Raw genomic sequence first — 18,307 nt, forward strand, 5'->3', positions numbered from 1 at the left:
GGGCAAAATGTCAATTTCTGAACAGTCTTCTATTTTAATCCTGTTTTATATTTTGCCATTCCATAAGCAGTCTGAAATACAACCATTATCTAAACACCCTAAATTTTTGTTTCTGTACTACTCTAACCAACAACTTTTTACAGAAAACTTTAATCATGAAACAACACACTTAAAATGTTCTTTGCAAACCAGCAGGATATCATGTTGATCAGATAATATTTCTAATTTATTACTCAGAAAAACAAATTAGAACAAGCCAACAACCTACAATATGTGTCTTCAATGTTATGTACTCAAATCTTGAATTGTGGAAGGGAAAATCTATCCTGCATAACAGACCAAAGCAATAGAAATTGGTAGGTAATCTGAAAGTGAATGACCAATGTGTATAAATATTAACCATTTCCAAATTATGCAATGTTTGAATGTTTGTAAATAGTTTCCCATATGTAACTATATTTGGAGTACTTACTGGAATCCTATAGGCAGACTCTGAGCACCATGCTTGAACACCCAAAGGCTGGGGACAAACTTTAAAGAAAATACAATCATACTAAAAGAGAAACTCCAAAAGTTTTATTAGAATTTCAACAGACATTGAAAAAAATTGCATAATGATTGAACACATAATATTTTAAACAAAGTAGCAATGTGGTATCAAGTAAAAGAAAGACTGAACAGCTGTCTATATATGATGTACGGAACATGTACCAGGAAAGGGATATGACATTTTTAAAATTCAAGGGCAAATGTGAGCAAGTCACATTTTGATAGATTGACTATACACCACAGATGTTTTACAAACTGCATAGCAGTGTAAAAAAAAAAAAAAAAAAAAAAAAGGTTTAATCCTAAGTATACTGTATTCCTGCATTTGGAGCAGTTTACAAGGCAGAGATGTTGTTTACGACATTGATATTTTAATAGCTCTGGATTCTCATAAAAAATAAACTAATTTAACAAAAAAGCCTGTATCTACATTTGAAAATAAAAGTGCATGTACTGAGAAATAGTGTTATTTCTTAAGAAGAGTACTTTAAAAGTTCATTTTAATAGATCAACAACTGATGATACTTTAGATGCAGTTCTGCACTGTGCTACAAGCAAGGTTCTAACACCAGTTCCTCTAACTGAACATCCTCTTTTCCATAAGCACCAAGACATGTGCCTGCCTACCATACTTATCAGGGTTCTGAGGAGTTAGAAAGAATGCAGAGTACCAAAACCACCACATTGTTCACTAAAAAATACCAGTAACCCAAGACAGATATTTTAAAGTAGATTTAGGCATAAATACGAGCATTATCTCCTCAACTTTCAGGATTCTCCCAGTCACACAACTACTTTTAAACACTGGAGAGCAGCAGCAAGGAGCCATTAGAGCCAAAAGACAAGAACTGATGAAAGTCCGTCTCCAGCCTTGTACTGAAGAATTTGTGGGTAATGAGCATTTCAATGTGCTCAAAGAACCAGGCTGGGGGTTTAAGATTCCTACCTAAAACCCAGTTGCTGTAGTCAGATCTGTACTTGAAATTAGATTCTCCTTTCTAGAGAGCTGTGATAACAGCTAAGAATTACTGCAAATGTTGCTAACTTCTATAGAGGGTTTACTCCTTTCCTCTCTTCACACAACAAAGAAGAGAAGTTTTGGAACGAGAACATGCAGTTTGAAGATCCAGGCAAAGCTTCTATTTGAATTCTTATTATTTCAAATCATGGCACTGAAGAACTAGTTTTGTTTATTTTTTTTTTTTTTCTGGGCACCTGTAGCACTCTGAATAGAAAAAAGGCAGTGAATGTTTAGCTGGACTGAATCCAGAATGGGAAATGCACAGATACCAAAGCTATGAACTGCAGCCAGACTAGCCATAAACAAGTGTCTGGTACAGAAATTACAAGTAATAAATTTAGCCATCTTTGTAAACATCTCCTCCTTACTAATCTTTTTTTTCCTATAATGGAAATATGAACTGTATTTCATTGTTCCAAGCTCTGGTCTGTTTCTGTTTTAGCTTTGTGGCACAGTTGCTAAGTGCAACAGGCTAGAAACACTGACAGTAATACAAACAAGTAGGAAAGTCAGTTCAAGTTATTAAAGTTTTGCTATACCAGGCCATTTTTCATAGCATGTTTTCTCTGTTCACAAACTCCTTGTAAGATCTTTTCTTATGGAAGACTGGAAGCAAATTGGAGTTATTGGTTTCACAAATGCGGTTTAACATAACATTTCTGATATGCCTTATGCAATTAACAAATCATGTCTCATCTTATGAAGATGATACATTTGCTGTACATACCAGTAATTTAAAATGCTCCTTTAAAAAGCAGCATTTTTGTAGACAAATTAACAGAAAAGGAGACAATACATCTCACAATACCACAGAACAAGTAAAGCCCTTTCATTAGCTGCACTATAAATTCATAACTGTTCATCACATACTTTGAATTTCTGACTGCTCAAGCAATTTAACCCTCAGCCAACTGCAGGACAAGGAAAAATTTTCTGAACGTTTGACATTGATATAATTGTAGGTGTGAGAATAAAAACTAGTATTCCATGGTTTTAGCTCTAAAAGTTTTGCTCCCAGAAGTAAAACAACTGTTAAGAGTTCAGAAGAAAAATAGCAATTGTTGACATGTCAAAACAAAGTTTTACTAAAAATTAAGCTGCTGTAAATCTGAGTTTACTTAGATCATTCCTAAAAAACCTTTTTTTTAAAAAAAAAAAAGCTGATCCTAGATCACCTGTTAACTAGGAAGAGCAGTAAAACACTGATTTCATGAGAAAAGAGGTGCTCAAAATGCTGTGTTTGAGACATCTATTATAAAGTTTTGGATTCTTCCTTATCTTTCAGATATTTGGATTGCAATTTCTTTTTAAAAAAACTGACCAGATACAGAAGGTACAGGATTTGGACTCTCACTACAGTTCAGTGTTTCCTATCCAAATGTGGATACCATTTAGAGGCCATTTTTGAAATGTTATCAGTCAACAGCTACATGGGCACCAGTGAATCAGAAAACACACCTTAAGATTTTTGTTCTTAAATTATATAAGTTAGATAAAACTACCCTGTCCAGCAAGTTCCGAATTTTTCAAACGTTAAGGCAACTTTCATTACTTTCCAGCTAAACAGTATTATAAAAAATAAATGTCACTTCAAACCTTATATACACAGTGACAGAGTAGATTTAGCTAGAAAGTATCTTTAGTACATTAATAAAGTGTCTCGTAATATTACCGAGGTTATATCAGGTGCTTGAGTGTATGTGCAATTGGAGTGGCTGCAATACTTAAAGTACTGGTTTGAGAACCGAGCGCAGTGAGCGTCCCTCCTTGGTGAGCTCCCGTGTCACACACATACATGGCAGCGGCACAGCCTCCTCTCTTCTCTCCACGGCGTTGTAGCTACACTTCTTCAAGTGGTCAGCCATGCTCACTATGTCAGCAAACTTCCACTCATTCACAGTACAGAAGGCTGTACTGAAGCGCCAAACCTAGAAAATAAGCTGCACTTAGGCTCACAACGTTTTAAGATACCTGAACTCAAAGCAGGAAATTACATGCTTGTGCTATAAAACTTCCAGGTAATGTTGTCATTAACTCATACTAAAAATCAACATGACAAAAATACACTATACAGAATTTAGTATTGTTAGTCCCAAGCTGATTCAGACTCCAAGACAATTCTGAACACTAGGAAGAAACAAAGGTAGTATTTTTCGTGTCCACAAAATAGATACAATTAGAAGTTAAATGACAAAGTATTTTAAGACAGATACAACAGTTTACTTCTTATCAACTTCGGCAGCTCCATATGAGTGCTGCAAATACTCTGCAGTTTGGGGTGGGGAGAATGATAAAAACTGCATTACACAAAGGTCATCCAAAGCTTTGAAATTATTTCAATGTTGAAGGCATTCAGTACCAAAGCAATAGATATGATCTCAACAGGTTTGAAAAAAAAAATTGCTGTAAACACTGCACAGGCAAGGAAAACAAACTTTGTAGGCAGCTTTCTCACTTCTATAGAATATTGATCTTAATGCAAATAATGGAGTAATCTTTTAACATTTTAAAATATTGGAAGAAACAGAAGATAATTTACTTATATCCAGCAAAAACTAGACAGACTCTATTTCCACTTCTACAAGTGTGGAGAAGATGGAGACAACCTGCAGCAATTTTCACTTTTTCTATACAACAACCTCTTTCTTGAAAGGCTACTGTACCAAAATCCAGTAGTAATAGATATAATATAAAGAGAAAAAGCAGAAACAGGACCAGAGTAATACTTACCCTTTCACCTTCAAAATAAAAAAAATAGTAACTTACCTTTTCTTTTACCTGCCAAGAACTTCCTTCTGGGCACTTTCTCTTCTCCCAAAGCAGTATCACCATTCCACGTGCTTGAAGCAAGCTTCCACACACATCTCTCATTAAACGTGACACTCTTGAAAGCTGACATAAACTAAAGCCGTCTAGAAAACTAGCAATGTGCTGCAGCACCTCAAATGGTAGACTACTCAGATGGTCATTGTGTAGTCCAATTAAGCAGCTTTTTGCTGGTTCTACTAATACTGTGGATATACAAGGCTGCACTCCAAACGACCGTAAGTGGCGGTCATGAATAATTTTTGCCCCTTGTGTGGAAGGGCAAAACCTTCGTTGAGAATATGTGCACCCATAATATGCCAAAGGACACCTCTGCTCCATCCAGCCATTAAGGCCAGCATGAATGTCTCCATGCACATTCTTAAAATGCGACGAAAATTCATTCCTTCTAAACAACTGTCCACAAACAAATGTAAACATTGAACGCTGTTTTGTTTGGTATCTAGCCACATATTCCAATACCAAATCCAATCCAAGGGTCTGGAATGGACTTGGATTTGAGAGCTGTGGGTTGGCATGATCACATGCAGAAGCTGAAGCTATTTCCCCCACCATTGTATTTGTGGCCAATATAGCAGATGGGAGAGAAAATGTTTGGGTCCCAAAGTCAACGTGATAGACATCGACAGCGCGACTTTCTGATATCCCCCTACCTCCGGGAGAATCTCCGAGGCAGAACAACAGAGCTGCAGTGATTAGATCAATTCCCTGAAGACCCATAGGATCTTCTGTTATCTCCAAATCCGATGTATCAACAGCTTTGTCTTCTTTTGGTGTTGACCAATAATGGTTAACAAGGAATCTGTACGATCGATGCCGTAAAAGTGAAAATGCATCTATGTTTCTCAATCTTTCTTGCTCCACTTGTCTCTCTAGCATTTCTTCTTCATTAGCGTTATGGGGAAGTAGTACATGATTAGCACTGCCATTAACTAAGTGATCAGCTGGTAATACTTCAACTTGTGCTGTTACAGAGCAGGAGCTGCAAGACTGCAATGCTTCATCATCATCGTGAGATGCAGTACATTCACCATTTGCTACACTGGACGGTTTTGAATTAGATACACCAAGATCTTCACTGTGGTCCAACACCTTTGAACATTCATTTTCTACATGAAAGCCATTACACAAAAGCGAGGAGTTACTGAGGTTTAGATTTAAGTCATGGTTTTGCACTACATCATTACAAATATCACAAGAACCATTTTGCTCCACTTGTGAATTTTGACTCAGGCTATCAAAGTTCATTCCCCCAACAGCTCCTACATTATCTTCATCTGCATTTTCAGAGTCAGACGTTTTATCCTGAATAATGCCACTAGAAGCTCGTTCTTTAATCTTGGGATCTTCCTTCATTTCATGTGGTGAAATGCAGTGGTTTGAACTTAACATACCAATGTCCCTTGTAGCAGTGTTCAGGATATCCAGAGCAGCAGCTAAACTCCTCGTTGTTTCTACAGTAGCTTGATAAAGTGCACCATAGGACTCTTCATCTACAGGCATCAAGCCATTGGTATGCACTGTATTGGGGGCACTTGATTTGACAGAGGTTTGCTCTCTGGATTCTGGTACTTGATCACCTGTTTTTGACATCATAGTTGCTACTTTAAGTGATTCTAATAACATGCGCTGGTCTTGAAGAGCTAAAGCCATATCCAACTGCTCCACTTCATCGACATCTTTACTCAGGTTTTCATAAGATTTGCGGTCAGCATAACTGACTGGCCATCTATTCCACTCCATGGTACAACATACCACACTTGCAGGACAAACTTCTAGATGATCAGCAATTTTATTTCGGGCTACTATGAAGGGACATCCAAAGCCACTATTCAAACAAGGCACTCTTTCAAGTGGACATAGCATGCGATGTTCCTCAGCTTTACATGAGTGAAAAACTGCCCCACAAACCAAGGGGCAGCCAATCAAATCACAGGAAATGCCCGGCTCTGGTCTGGTCATACAACGACGGCTGACACAGTTCACACAGTGTAAGTGTTGCTGATGTTCCTCCATGACTGTAAATCCAATTCTGAGTAAAGAGAAAGGAGACAACAGCTTAAAATATTAACCCAATACTGTTAATATTTACTAGCTACTATTTGCAGTTTTGCATGCTTGATTAGTAGATATTTTAAGAAAACAAGTATGTAACATTTCAAAGAAATGGTGCTTAAAAGTTCAGCTGAAAATTAAAACTACACATTTGTATCAGAGCCCAGAACATAGTCTATGCATTCATTTACCAGGGCTAACACATGCAACTTAAAAAAAAATGTTGTATAATCCTTCCCTGTGGAATAGCCCCTTTTCCCTGCTCATTACATGAAAAACAAAGCATGACCTTTGACTATATAGCCAACTACCTAAAATTATAAATGATACAATTACACAGAGCACAGAGACAAAAAATAAGGAAACCAGATTCATCCTCATGTCCTATTCTCTAAATTAAACAGAGGCAACCTGTCCCCCAGGCCGCCTGCTACCACCTATAATGCTGACACCCTCTTCTTGCAGTTCTGCTTAAGGCACTCTGCAGCCTTCAGTGAGCATCTCAAATCCATGCCATGTCCCAATCTCTCCCCACTCCCTGCTTCTTTCTGACAGACTGCAGTTCATTACAACAGCTCTTCACTCTTTTTCTTCATCTATAGCCTGTAGACTCTCCCTTTATTTTTTACAGTAGTTGTTGTAGAAGAGTAGCAACACTACATAATTACATTACATATTTAATAATTCCTTTTATTTCACTGAAAGCCTTTACATAAAACATTAGTTGCCAACATGGTCCTATCTATATGCCCACTTCAACCCACACATCGTAATTTTTTAATGTGTCCTATGGCCACTTTCATCACAATACCAGCAATTCAAAGTGTAAGGATATCAACAACTCTTTGTTTGCATAACAAGGCCAAAAAGCAATAAAAATCAAAATACATAAACATCCATGGTGCAATCTATAACAACACATTGATGCCAACAAAAAATTTGATTCTGTGCTGTGGCACGGAAAAATAAATAAAAACCAAAGGAAAACAAAACAAAACAAACAAAAAAAGCCCCCCAAAAAACCCAAAAAAGAACAACTTTGTGTCTTTGTAGCATACTTTGAGAAAATCTGGAACTGCTCTCTAGCTGGAATGCAGGCCCACACAAGTTACCAAGCTATCCCCTATGCTCTTACAAACTCCCTGTCAGAAGTGATATCAGGGATTAAAGTTCAGAGGTATCAGTGAATGACTTGCACAAAGCCAGATCTCAAAAATACTGCTTCAAAAATGCATTGCTCAGTTCCATCTTTTCCTTACTCTTCCCACTCTAGCAAATTTTTTTGAGAAACAAAATGCTCAAAGAATTTAAGATTAATAAAAATGGTTCCTTATTCTTCTACCAAGTGCTCTCACATTGTCTTTAGACTAAACACTACAGGTTTAATGCATTATTAAACCTTCTTAAATTAAAATTACTCTAAACTATAACAAGAAAACTGCTTCTCTTCAAAATGAAGGTAAAAGGAAACAAAAGTGCGTTTTAGACACTCCACTTTAAATAATTCAAAGCATTTAAATAGAAATCTATGTGATGCTTCACTCACTTGTATTCTTTTGTAATGCTTTGAAATTCACGCCAACTTTAAGTAGCAATCAGTCCTCATACCCCCATGCGTCGTAGTTTGGATAACTTAAATATTTTAGCCACCCACTCTCCCAAACACTTCTAACAAAAAAGCATATGTGCTACACTTAGCAGGCAAAACACAGCTGAATTTCCCCCACCATACCTTAGCATTTTATATACTGAGTAACAGTAAGTTTTGAATAAATTGTCAAGTGTATCAGTCACTGGACTCAGTGACTGACTTGCTCAACATTTTTGCAAGCCTCTCTGGCACACAACCTGCTTTTGACTTGCAAATTAAGTCAGATAGCATCTACTACAAGAGACTAAACATGTTCAGTGAAGAATGAAAAAAATATTTGACTTCTCTGATGACAATTTTAGTTCTTCCAGCAAAGTCCTCTCTGAGTAATTCTTGCCAAATACCGTGGCCTGTTGCTAGACCAATGAAAATCTCAGAAATTGCCAGCAATACTGAAACCAATCTACTTCTCCTCAAGTCAACAGGTGACTAGAGATGAAAAGGAAGCTCTCAGGTTCTGTGTGTATTTTAAGGTGCGTAAGATAAAATGGAAATAGCACTGAAAAAGACAATTGCTAGTTTATAATACCAGGGCATTTAGAGAGCCCCGTCCCTGCTTCATCTATCGAAACAGAGCCCTGCTCCCATAATGCAACAGCCTGCTCACTTCAAGCTGGCCAGAAGTGAGCCACTTGGAAGTGAGCCTGTGTTCAGGGCAGGAGTACCTATGGCTCTCTTAAGATGGGACAGTGCATTGCTAACTGGGCGCAGCTGCACAGGTCACACCTGCCTTTGAGGGCACCCAAGATGACCTCTGCCTCACTGTCAGGGTTATGGATGCTCTCACCCAATCCAGCAGCTTCACCATCCACTTGACAGTACCCCAGGTGAAAAGAGGGCCCTTGTCATGAGCTGCCAATGCCCTTTCCCACTGGGTGGAAAAGCTGACAGCAGCCTGGGGGATAGTGCTGTCAAGACTCACAGGACTCCCACAGGAGGAGGTGTGTTCCTCCACAGCAGTGAGGGGCTGCTGCCGCCGCACGGCTCTGTGCACAACATGGGCACAGAGAGCGGGTGGAGACACACGTCCATTCCAGACCCTCATGGCTGCCCAGAGCCCATTCCATACCCATTGCGATGCTTGGACTGCAGTGGGAATTTCACCTCAACATCAGAGGATGCCAAGATGCGTCGCGTGACAGCAATCTGGGCCAAAATTTTACTGATTTTGGGCAAGGCAGACGAGATACCTTCACTTAACCCAGGAAGAGGACATGTATCAATTATGCTGGAAAAATAGCACACACTGCTAAGCCAGCACTACTCTACAGCTTCTAGGCCAAAACTGGCCCACATGCAGCAGCTCAGAACAGTCAAACTGAGCTCAGGTTTGCCTGCACCGTTTCTGGAGACATACCCTAAATTAGTCAACCACCATTAAATAATATCTTTAAATAGCCTGAGCTTACACAGAACATTCTATTAAGACAGTAAAACATCCTCCTCCCCAGCACACTATCTTGGTCTTTACAAGTCAGATTGTGAAACCTGAGTTGCACGATGATAATGGCTTTTTTCAGACTCCCAAACTCCTTTCACTCATAAGCTAATACTCATCAAAACTTGATTATTTCATATAAGCAAATGACCCTTCAAAGTAAGAAGGAAACAAAGTCTGGTGAAAGCATCAAATATCACTAACAGAGAGTGGGTGAAAGTTAAAGCTGACACTAAAATCCCAAGTCTTATCAATAGCTAGATGCTAATTTGTTCCAGTACAAATGCTTCAGGTTGGTTTTATCAAGAAACAGTTATGCTCAAAATCAATTAAATAACTGAAGTAACTTATTCTCTCAGTTTCTATAAATAAGAATTTTATTGGCCACCAAGCTTGATATTAGTTGCCATTTATCTTAAAATTCAAATCCTTTGGCTCATTTTCTAAACAAAGAATTTAAAACATCTTCAGACATCAGTAGACCATCAGCAGAGCATTCACTAAAATTTTGCACCCTGCTTACAAGCCTTTAACTCCTCACCACCTGCTGCAAAACTTTAATTTAGTCAGAACGTTGCATTTTATTTATAAGTTACTACAAAGTATCTTTAAATATATTTCATGTCCTTTTATGCATTTTTAATTTTAATACTTGAGCTTCAAACTCAATAGCTGTTTTACACAGTCATGAGTTCCTGGACTGCTTGGACTATTTTAGGCTTCTGATATAATTCAATTTTTAAATTGCAAATTAAGTCCAAAAGGAAAAAAAAAAAAAAAAAAAAAAAAAGTGACCCTACAGAATTGGTAAAATAATAGATAAGAACTCAAGAACTAGCACAATGAATAATCAGCAAATGACCATGACTCACTCTGTTTTGTGAGCTAACTTTGTAAGCCACAGAACTTAGCACCTCTTTCATTCACAGATTAAGAGCATTCACATATGAATAATTTCCCACTAAAGAACCACAATCAATATATCATTAGTACTATACTGAGAACAAGAACCACCCTCTTCCCAAATATTGCTTTGTAAAGAAAAAAAAACCTGTTGGGTAAAGGGAAAATAAAGAAAATTCTCTCTGGAGGCAACAAGTCATTTTATTTCCTATAATACAGCAAACTGAAAAGGCTAACAAAGAATGTCATTGCTGACATAAAGAAAAACACCTGTCATTAAAACACATACCCATAATATTTAGTGTTTATATCCCACTGTGTTCCTTGTCACGATATGGTCAGAAGAGAGTGTCACAACAATGACTACAGCAAGAAGGAACAGCTGTTCTCTTCTGATAGTGAAGTGTCAGCAACTAGCTTCAGTTCCTCCAGTTCAGGGTGCCGAAGTACGTACACTTGACTGTTACCAGCAGAGAAACCTAAAAATACATCCCGTTCCAGTGAGGTGACCACTGCTCTCAGAATTTGTGCCATCACTTGATGTTATTGTACATACTATACAGTCAGCTGACTTAATCAGCCAGAACATGCTTTGAAAATCTGTCATAATTAAAAGGATTAAAATTCCAGCTGCTACAGCCACGTGATTTCCAGTTGCTGTTGTAACACAAACATTAAAATAGCATAATAAGGGTTTCAGACAAACACAGTGTTCAGTTGCAAGTGTGAGCTCTCACTTTCTTCTATACCACAATAACTGTACCTAAGTATTATCAAACCCAAACAAAGCCTGCTTCTCACTTTTCTGTATGAATTCTTTGGGGCCAATAAGACAGGAAATCACAGCAACCATTACTGCTATTGGAGCTCTCCATTACAGAGCCACCTTTTATTCATCAAACCTATAAAGACTCTTCTATCAAATTCAACTGAATAGACCAACAAGTTCCTAAATTACTGCTTCAAGGAAGTAGAAGACTAGAGACACACAAGCTGTACTACAGGTTTAAACTCCCAGGAGCATCCAAATCCACCCACAAGCAAATACATGCAAGCCATACTAAAAAATTCCCTTTTGTATTGGACACTGCAGAAGTGATGCCTTAAGGTTTTAGCTTTTATATTTTTCAAATCCTGTACTGGATTAGTGTATAACTCTGAATTTCATACAGAGTGTTAGTTAGCTCTCATCACAGTTTGGTCAGACTAAGCAATCCTTCCAGGCCTGAGAACTAAAGTCATCATCACAGCCTCAGGCCCCAAAAAGTATAAACCAAAGTTAATCTGGGGGGAGCAAACTGGGGGAATGTGACTTCATTACCTGAAGCTGTAACTGGACAATTAACCCCTGATATGTAAATAGACCAAACTTTTATCTGCCCCAAAAATTTGTGACCATCATCCATCTTGGGTGTAGCCTCTGCAAGGCTCCTGCACTGCCCAAGGTTTATCTGTCAAAGACCGTTAATTAATATTCACTTTACTGTCTAGCCTCTGTTCTAGGTAGCCAGTCCAAGGCATCAGAAGAGACAGCTGTATTTCTCAATCCTCCATCTTTTACCCAGGTTTCTGTCAGGAGCTTCTCCTTTAGATGCCAAACTTAAATCCTCAACCTTACACGATACTAATTACCACCCCCAACCCTAAGTTCATCAGGAAAACCCCGATTTCTGTTACAACAAGGTAGACCAGGGAAGCTAAAACTATATTCAAAACAGTTGGATGGATGAGTGTTCACTGCATTCTCAAACATAAATTCATCCACAACAAAGATGAGAGGATCTTCCCTGGCTAGTAATGACTTCACATACATAACATACCAGAATGAGTCTACATTAATTTATTGTTAATCACTGAAAACATGAAAAGAGCTACAATTACTAAAGCTTACTATGTAAGCAGGATGCTACTTCAATCATTACTATCATAGTCTACAGTCTAAAAGAGTCACAAAAAGGTTACACTAAAATATCGCTTTTTACAGCAAGAAAAAAAAACACACTCAGGAGGATACATATTTCTGAAAAGATTCTAGTTTTATCAGTGGTCTAGCACCGAAGGAATATACACTAGCTGCTTTTTTAAAACATAAATCCAAGTTATCTATCCACCTCACAAACAAACCAGACCAAAAAAAAAAAATCTCTACAGCAGAAATAATGAGCACTAGAATTATAGGGAGTTGCAATCTTTTTTATGCCATCCTTATAAGGAAGATATTTCCATGTCTGCCCCTGCTCCAAACAGCCCTTCTTCCTAGTGGCAAACCATCTTCCTACCATTCAGAGAATGCCGTGAAATTATTTCAATCCAAATCATTGCATTCAAGGGGGAAAGAACCAAAGCAAAACACTACTTTGACTGAAGTGGACCCTCCACTGATGCTTCATGTGTCTGGCTTTGTTACATTTTAGAACAGAAGCTCAGATGAAGTAACAGAACACTTTCTTCTATCCCTGTTAAACCCAGTTAAAATAGTGCTAAAAATCAAAAGCAAAACTACTAAGCTTTTCTTTAGAGTACTTTTGTGACACATCTGCCATGCATCTCGCTTCCTTGACAGACTCCCCAGAGAAGAAGCCCAAAGACCTCCATGTGCCTTTGGCCACACACAGACACAGGACAACACGAGGACCAGCTGCACTTGCTGCATGGCTCAGGCACAAAAGCACTCTACCTGTTGAGACGGTGACAGGGCAGAATCAACTAGAGAGCCAGTAGAGTTCATGTGTAAAGCACTTCTGAACTTGAACACAGTGTGACTCCTTGCGTGCTGCAGATTCTGCAAGAAATGAGATCAGAAGTAAGGTTTCATTTCAGGTGTAGACATTACTTTCTGTATGTACAATCCCCTGGAAAGGTCATGCGCTTACACTGTCTGGGGCTACAAACTGAAATTTTCTGTAGCTTTTATGGGAATATAAACAAGTTTTTAACAGACTTCCCAAGTACAACCTAAGTTCTGTCATCTTAGCTTATTGCTGTTAGTTACAGTGGATGGTAGCCTAATTATTTTTAAGGCTGTAACAGATTATTAAAAATTATTATTCTGACCTACTGCACTTAATCCATTGCTCTGACCACTTCAGGAAAAAAAAAAACCAAACTCATATGAAAGATTGCAACAGTTGGAGAAATAAATAAAAGAAATAAAATAAATAAAGTTTGATTCTTTTATGAACTGCATTTTAGTCTCGTTAAAATTTGTCCATCTTCAGTCTTCATACATGGGAACTTATTAAGCAGTTGCTTACTATTTAAAAGCTTTTTACTGAAACAAGATGCTTCTTCCACTCCTTCATGCCCAAGGGTTACCACTAAAACTTGAGAGGCAAAACCGAGGTGATATGCCCAAAGGAACAGTGATATTCTTATCCCAATACCAACTCACAAATCCTCCAGAAAAGCAGGAAAGAAAATAAGCCATTTCTCAGTAACCAGAAACAGAACTACTGGAAAAAAATATATTCTGTATTACAGTAGGCAGTTTTAACCACCCAAAAGAAACCAAAAATAAATCCTTCTTATATAATATTTTAATTCATACACGCTGCTGCTGAAGAATTCCTGACCTCTGCATACTTACAGAAATCAGGCCAAACATCTCATTAACATTCTGTTTCAGGTCTTACTACACAAGTTCATCCAGGTCCCGTAGCAAAATGAGAAAACAGCTTTAAAGTAACTAGACTATGAAAGCAACTTTTCTCCAACATCCTACACTGAAGTGCAATGTCATGTATTCTGTCCATAACAAGTTATTTTTTCGGTTAAAAAGACACCCTTGTCAGCAGACAACAGCCTGACTAACATGCAGCAAAACAGACAGCACACAAAAAAATTTAACAGACATACCCACAAGGATACCTTATCAGATTACACTGAAGTAGAAATTATGTGAGTTTATCTCAAAATATTTAGAAAAAATTGAATTAAAACAAAAAAAAAATAAAAGATATTATAAGAGTTTCAACAACTTTAATCTATTCTATTTTCAGGTATGTCCCCTTCTCTATCAAATGAAAGACATTTTTCAGAGCTACTGTCAGGCTTTTTCCCCTTCCAAGCTGCTTGGTGTTAAAACCAACAAAACAGTAAAAAAAAGAGACAGTTTTAAATAAAACTATTGTCTAAACAAAACTCACCTATTTTAAACAGTTGATGACAAAAAGCTGGGAATATAACTCACAGTGAGCACGTTATACCAGCTCTTTCAATATGTTTCTAACATGAATGGAGAACTGGAAAACACAAGCATCTTGACTACAAGTTTGTACAGGGTTTTAGGACATACGATTATTCATTGATTTGTTATCTCTAATATCATTTAGACCGCCTTTTCCAAATGTCAACAGGCTTGATGTTATTTCTTTTTGCCCAAGGACTCCAGCTGAACGATCCTATCCAAACACATTCCTTATCTGGTCACAACAGTGACTCAGACAAAACAAGGTTTTGTAAGAGTATTAAAGCTTTGCCAATAAAGCACACTCCTATAAAGATCCTATTTGCAATGAATCTGTCACATCAACAAATTTCTCTGTCAAACAGGACTTTTGGAAAACTAAAGCTTGTACTAGAGATGCTTCTAAATAAACAACTAAAAGCCTGAACTTCATCAAAAACACCACCCACCTTCCAGCACCTCTGCAGCTAAGTCTGAACCAGGTATCACAATCAGCCTGAAGCTCAAGTTTTACATGAACAGCTCTAAGCACACCACTCAGAAACTTACCTCACCATGCCTCTCACTCTCAAGCCTTAAATTTAGACCTATCATTTTTTCATCATGACTGCACATTAAAAGCCTAGATCAGTGTTGGACATTTGGTAAGAAACAGCACAGTCTACTCAACTAGATGCTCAACCCCTACTGACTGTAGGGGTTTGCAGGGTCATGAAGCTTCAAACAGCATTAACAGATTACTGTAAAATTATAAAAAGACACCAAGTGTCACATCAGAAACTATTAAAAACAGTAGCTTGCAAAGTAAGTCAGAATCTAGAACTCCCCTGCCATTTTAACTCTCTTGGCCTGTTTCAGACCAGTTTATATTACAAGACTTTTCAGTCTTTTCCTTCATTCGAGTCTAGACAGTGTCCTGCCACTTAGGACAGCTTACAAAGACTTCTCTGTAACCATCAATAATGTAAATATTCGTTTCTTTGTGGTTCAGGAATACTTACCACCCCTTATACAATCTAACTATCTCACCAATAGATACATTATCTTTATTCTTTTTATGCAGATAAGGAAACTGAGGGGAAATTGTCATCTGTACAATGATGACTATACATGATTCCCTGCTCCCATCTTTATTCCTCATGGCCAGAGGAAGACAGCATTTACCTCCTTTTAGATAGAGCCCACTAAAGGAATAGGTCTATCCATATGAGGGAAATTTTGCTCTTTTTAGTTCAATTGGAGTGAAGGCAAAACAGGGTTTTCTTCCACAGTTGAAATCTGCAGCAGCCACAGGAACTCATTTGAAGACTAATAACCATATGCTCTCTTATTCACAACGTTGTAGACTACACCCTCTGCTGTAGATACTCTTTACAACATAAAAATCTGACTGTCCAAAAACGTGCAGAAGTCTTGTCGAGAAACTTTCCAGTCACGTATTGCTTGTTAAACACAGCACTTATTTTGCCCATTAGACTTCTAACAGCAAAGCAGGAGGCAAAGGAAATATAACTCAAATTTAAGAAGCTGATTGACTAAATGCAGAATTCAGTGCAAAAGAATGTTCAGGCAGCAGAGTAAAAACACTGCTTTTGCATAGCCTTTGCCCATTCTGCTGGGATTCTCCTGTTCTCTAACACCTTCTAACATGGGAAGCAAATGAGTGAAGAGATCCCACAAAAAGTTTCAGCTTGCAGTACAATCCAAATTCACTCTCTAATCTGTTTCTTCTCTCAATGAAACTTGACCATTTTGGAGAAATTCCACATAGATGTTTACATACATACAGAGTGGAAGACAGAGTAAAGCTGCCAGTGCAGTTTTCAGTATTCCAGGTACTCCACTTGCTTATCAAGAAAGCTTTTCTAGTATTTTTTTCTGTTTCTGGGAGAGGGGTGCAGAGGGAAGGCCATAAATGACTGACATGCTCCTCAAACCGGACGCATGAACCTTGACCTCCCAAATCACAGCACAAGTTAAGGTGTATCACTCAACCTGAAGCAAAGGCAGCAGGTGTCCAGGTGAAGGACCAGACCATCAAGCACTCCACACTAATTCTAGAGAAAGCAGTGGAGATATCTTGCCTTAAGTGCTAGCACAAACAAGGTGAGGCTCTTACTTCAGGGGCACTGGGTTTGGACTAGTATGCTAACAAACATTTATCTGGCATATTAACAACATAATCAGCAAAAGGGAAACGAGGATTATGAAAAGCTCCTCAGCCAAATCCCAGCAGAGCTTTAGAGAACAAAAGAAAGCCACCTCTCCAGCCCATGGGTTATTTCCCTTAAGAATTCTGAAGATCTGCTGCGAACAACAGCGACACTAGGACTTTTGGAAGCGAGGCCACACAACTGTTCCAACAAGCGAGCCGTTCAACAAGCTGCTGTCATCTCCCTGTGTGCTTTGACTGCCGGCCCGTGGGGTTACAGGAGGGCAACCACACAACCAACCCTCGTTACCTTCATCAACGAGAGAAAGAAACAAAGGCTCCACCGCACGTCAAAAACTGCCATTAAAACAGGGACTGAGAGAAGAGGGAAAACACCACCTCTTGCACGGTCTGAGCACATCTACTCGAAATAACACAAACACGGGGGATTAGAGAAGGATTTCAGCAATACCTCTGGATTATTTGTTCTCTTCCCCCTCCTTTCACGCAGAAAGGCGACTCTCCGACTGCGGTCTCCGCAGCACCGGGCAGACCGCGGCCCCACGCCCTTCCCACGTGCTATCGCGACAGCCCGACAGCGCTGGCAGCCCGGCGGGGTCAGAGCAAGCGGCCGCGGCACAGCTCGCTCCGCCGCCACCCGTGTGCCGGCGGCAGCGGCCAGCCGACACGGCCCGGCACGGCCGGCACACGGCCGGCGCTCGGGGCCCCGCGGGGCACGGCGGGCGGGCGAGGAGGAGGCGACGCCGGCGGCGCCGCACACCGCACCCCTCCGCGGCCTCCTCCAGCCGCGACCTGTCAGGGGCGGGGAGGGGCCCCGGGGCGCTCGGGCCCCCGCCGGGCCGCCATTTGTTTACCGCCCGGCTGCCGGGCAGCGGGCGCGGCCCCGGGCGGGACGCAGGGCCCGGCTCTCCCCGCCGGTCGCGGACAGCAGCGGCGGCTCACCCGTCCCCGTCGCTCCGCAGGCAGGCGAGCAGGCACGGGAGCCTGCCCTGCGCCTGGCGCTTTCCCCCCGCCGGGCTCCGACCGCCACCGCCGCGCTCGGTCCGCTTCTCTTCTCTTCTCTTTGCCTCGCTTCGCTCCGCCTCTCCCGGCCCGGCCTCGCCGCCCGCGGGGCTCCCGGCGCGGCCCCGCTGCGGCCGCGCCCCCGCCGGCCGCGCGCGCGCGTGCCAGGGCCAGGGAGCGCGCAGGGCGGGGCGGGGCCGCCGGGGGCGGGGCCGAGGCCCGTGAGCGCGCGCGCGCCGGCGCGGCCCCGTTGGCCCCGGCAGAGGGGGCGGGGTGCCCGGATGTCGCGCGCGCGCTCCCCCGTGCCCCGCGCGCGTGCGCGGAGGCGGGCGCGGCCGGCGCCGGGAGCGGCGTGTGGGGCCGGGAGGGCGCCGCGGCCTCGGGGCTCCGGGCCCCGCCCTGCCCCGCCGGGAGCCCGGCCCTGGCCCTGGGGCCACTGCCCCCGCGGCTCTCCCCGGCCCTCCCGTCAAGGCAGTGGGGCGGGCGGAGGGCACGGGGGGCAC

The 18,307-nt window shown here is 40.8% G+C and overlaps 1 protein-coding gene across 3 annotated transcripts; it reads right to left on the reverse strand.

Moving 5' to 3' along the window:
- Positions 1–554: 554 nt before the first annotated feature.
- FBXO30 (F-box protein 30) lies at positions 555–17,956 on the reverse strand. Of its 3 annotated transcripts, none has more exons than XM_066315626.1 (4): positions 17,745–17,956; positions 13,121–13,225; positions 4,337–6,428; positions 555–3,498 (listed from the first exon to the last, which is right to left on the reverse strand). In XM_066315626.1, the coding sequence occupies exons 3-4, from the start codon at positions 6,410–6,412 to the stop codon at positions 3,295–3,297; spliced, it is 2,280 nt and encodes a 759-aa protein (XP_066171723.1). In that variant the 5' UTR covers positions 6,413–6,428; positions 13,121–13,225; positions 17,745–17,956; the 3' UTR covers positions 555–3,294. The 3 variants fall into 3 exon arrangements, with proteins under 3 accessions (XP_066171723.1, XP_066171724.1, XP_066171725.1); XM_066315627.1 differs by lacking the exon at positions 17,745–17,956 and adding an exon at positions 17,254–17,708; XM_066315628.1 differs by lacking the exon at positions 13,121–13,225.
- Positions 17,957–18,307: the final 351 nt, after the last annotated feature.

This window comes from Sylvia atricapilla, chromosome 3, assembly GCF_009819655.1.
Source record: "Sylvia atricapilla isolate bSylAtr1 chromosome 3, bSylAtr1.pri, whole genome shotgun sequence".
NCBI classification, from domain to species: domain Eukaryota; kingdom Metazoa; phylum Chordata; class Aves; order Passeriformes; family Sylviidae; genus Sylvia; species Sylvia atricapilla.

What these genes read in the sequence shown, in the direction of transcription:
- FBXO30 (XM_066315628.1), bottom strand. Translation starts at nt 6,412, where the DNA reads ATGGAGGAACATCAGCAACACTTACACTGTGTGAACTGTGTCAGCCGT. An exon ending in CTTGGCAGGTAAAAGAAAAG is followed by an intron (nt 3,499 to 4,336) that starts GTAAGTTACTAT and finishes CTTATTTTCTAG; the next exon opens with GTTTGGCGCTTCAGTACAGC.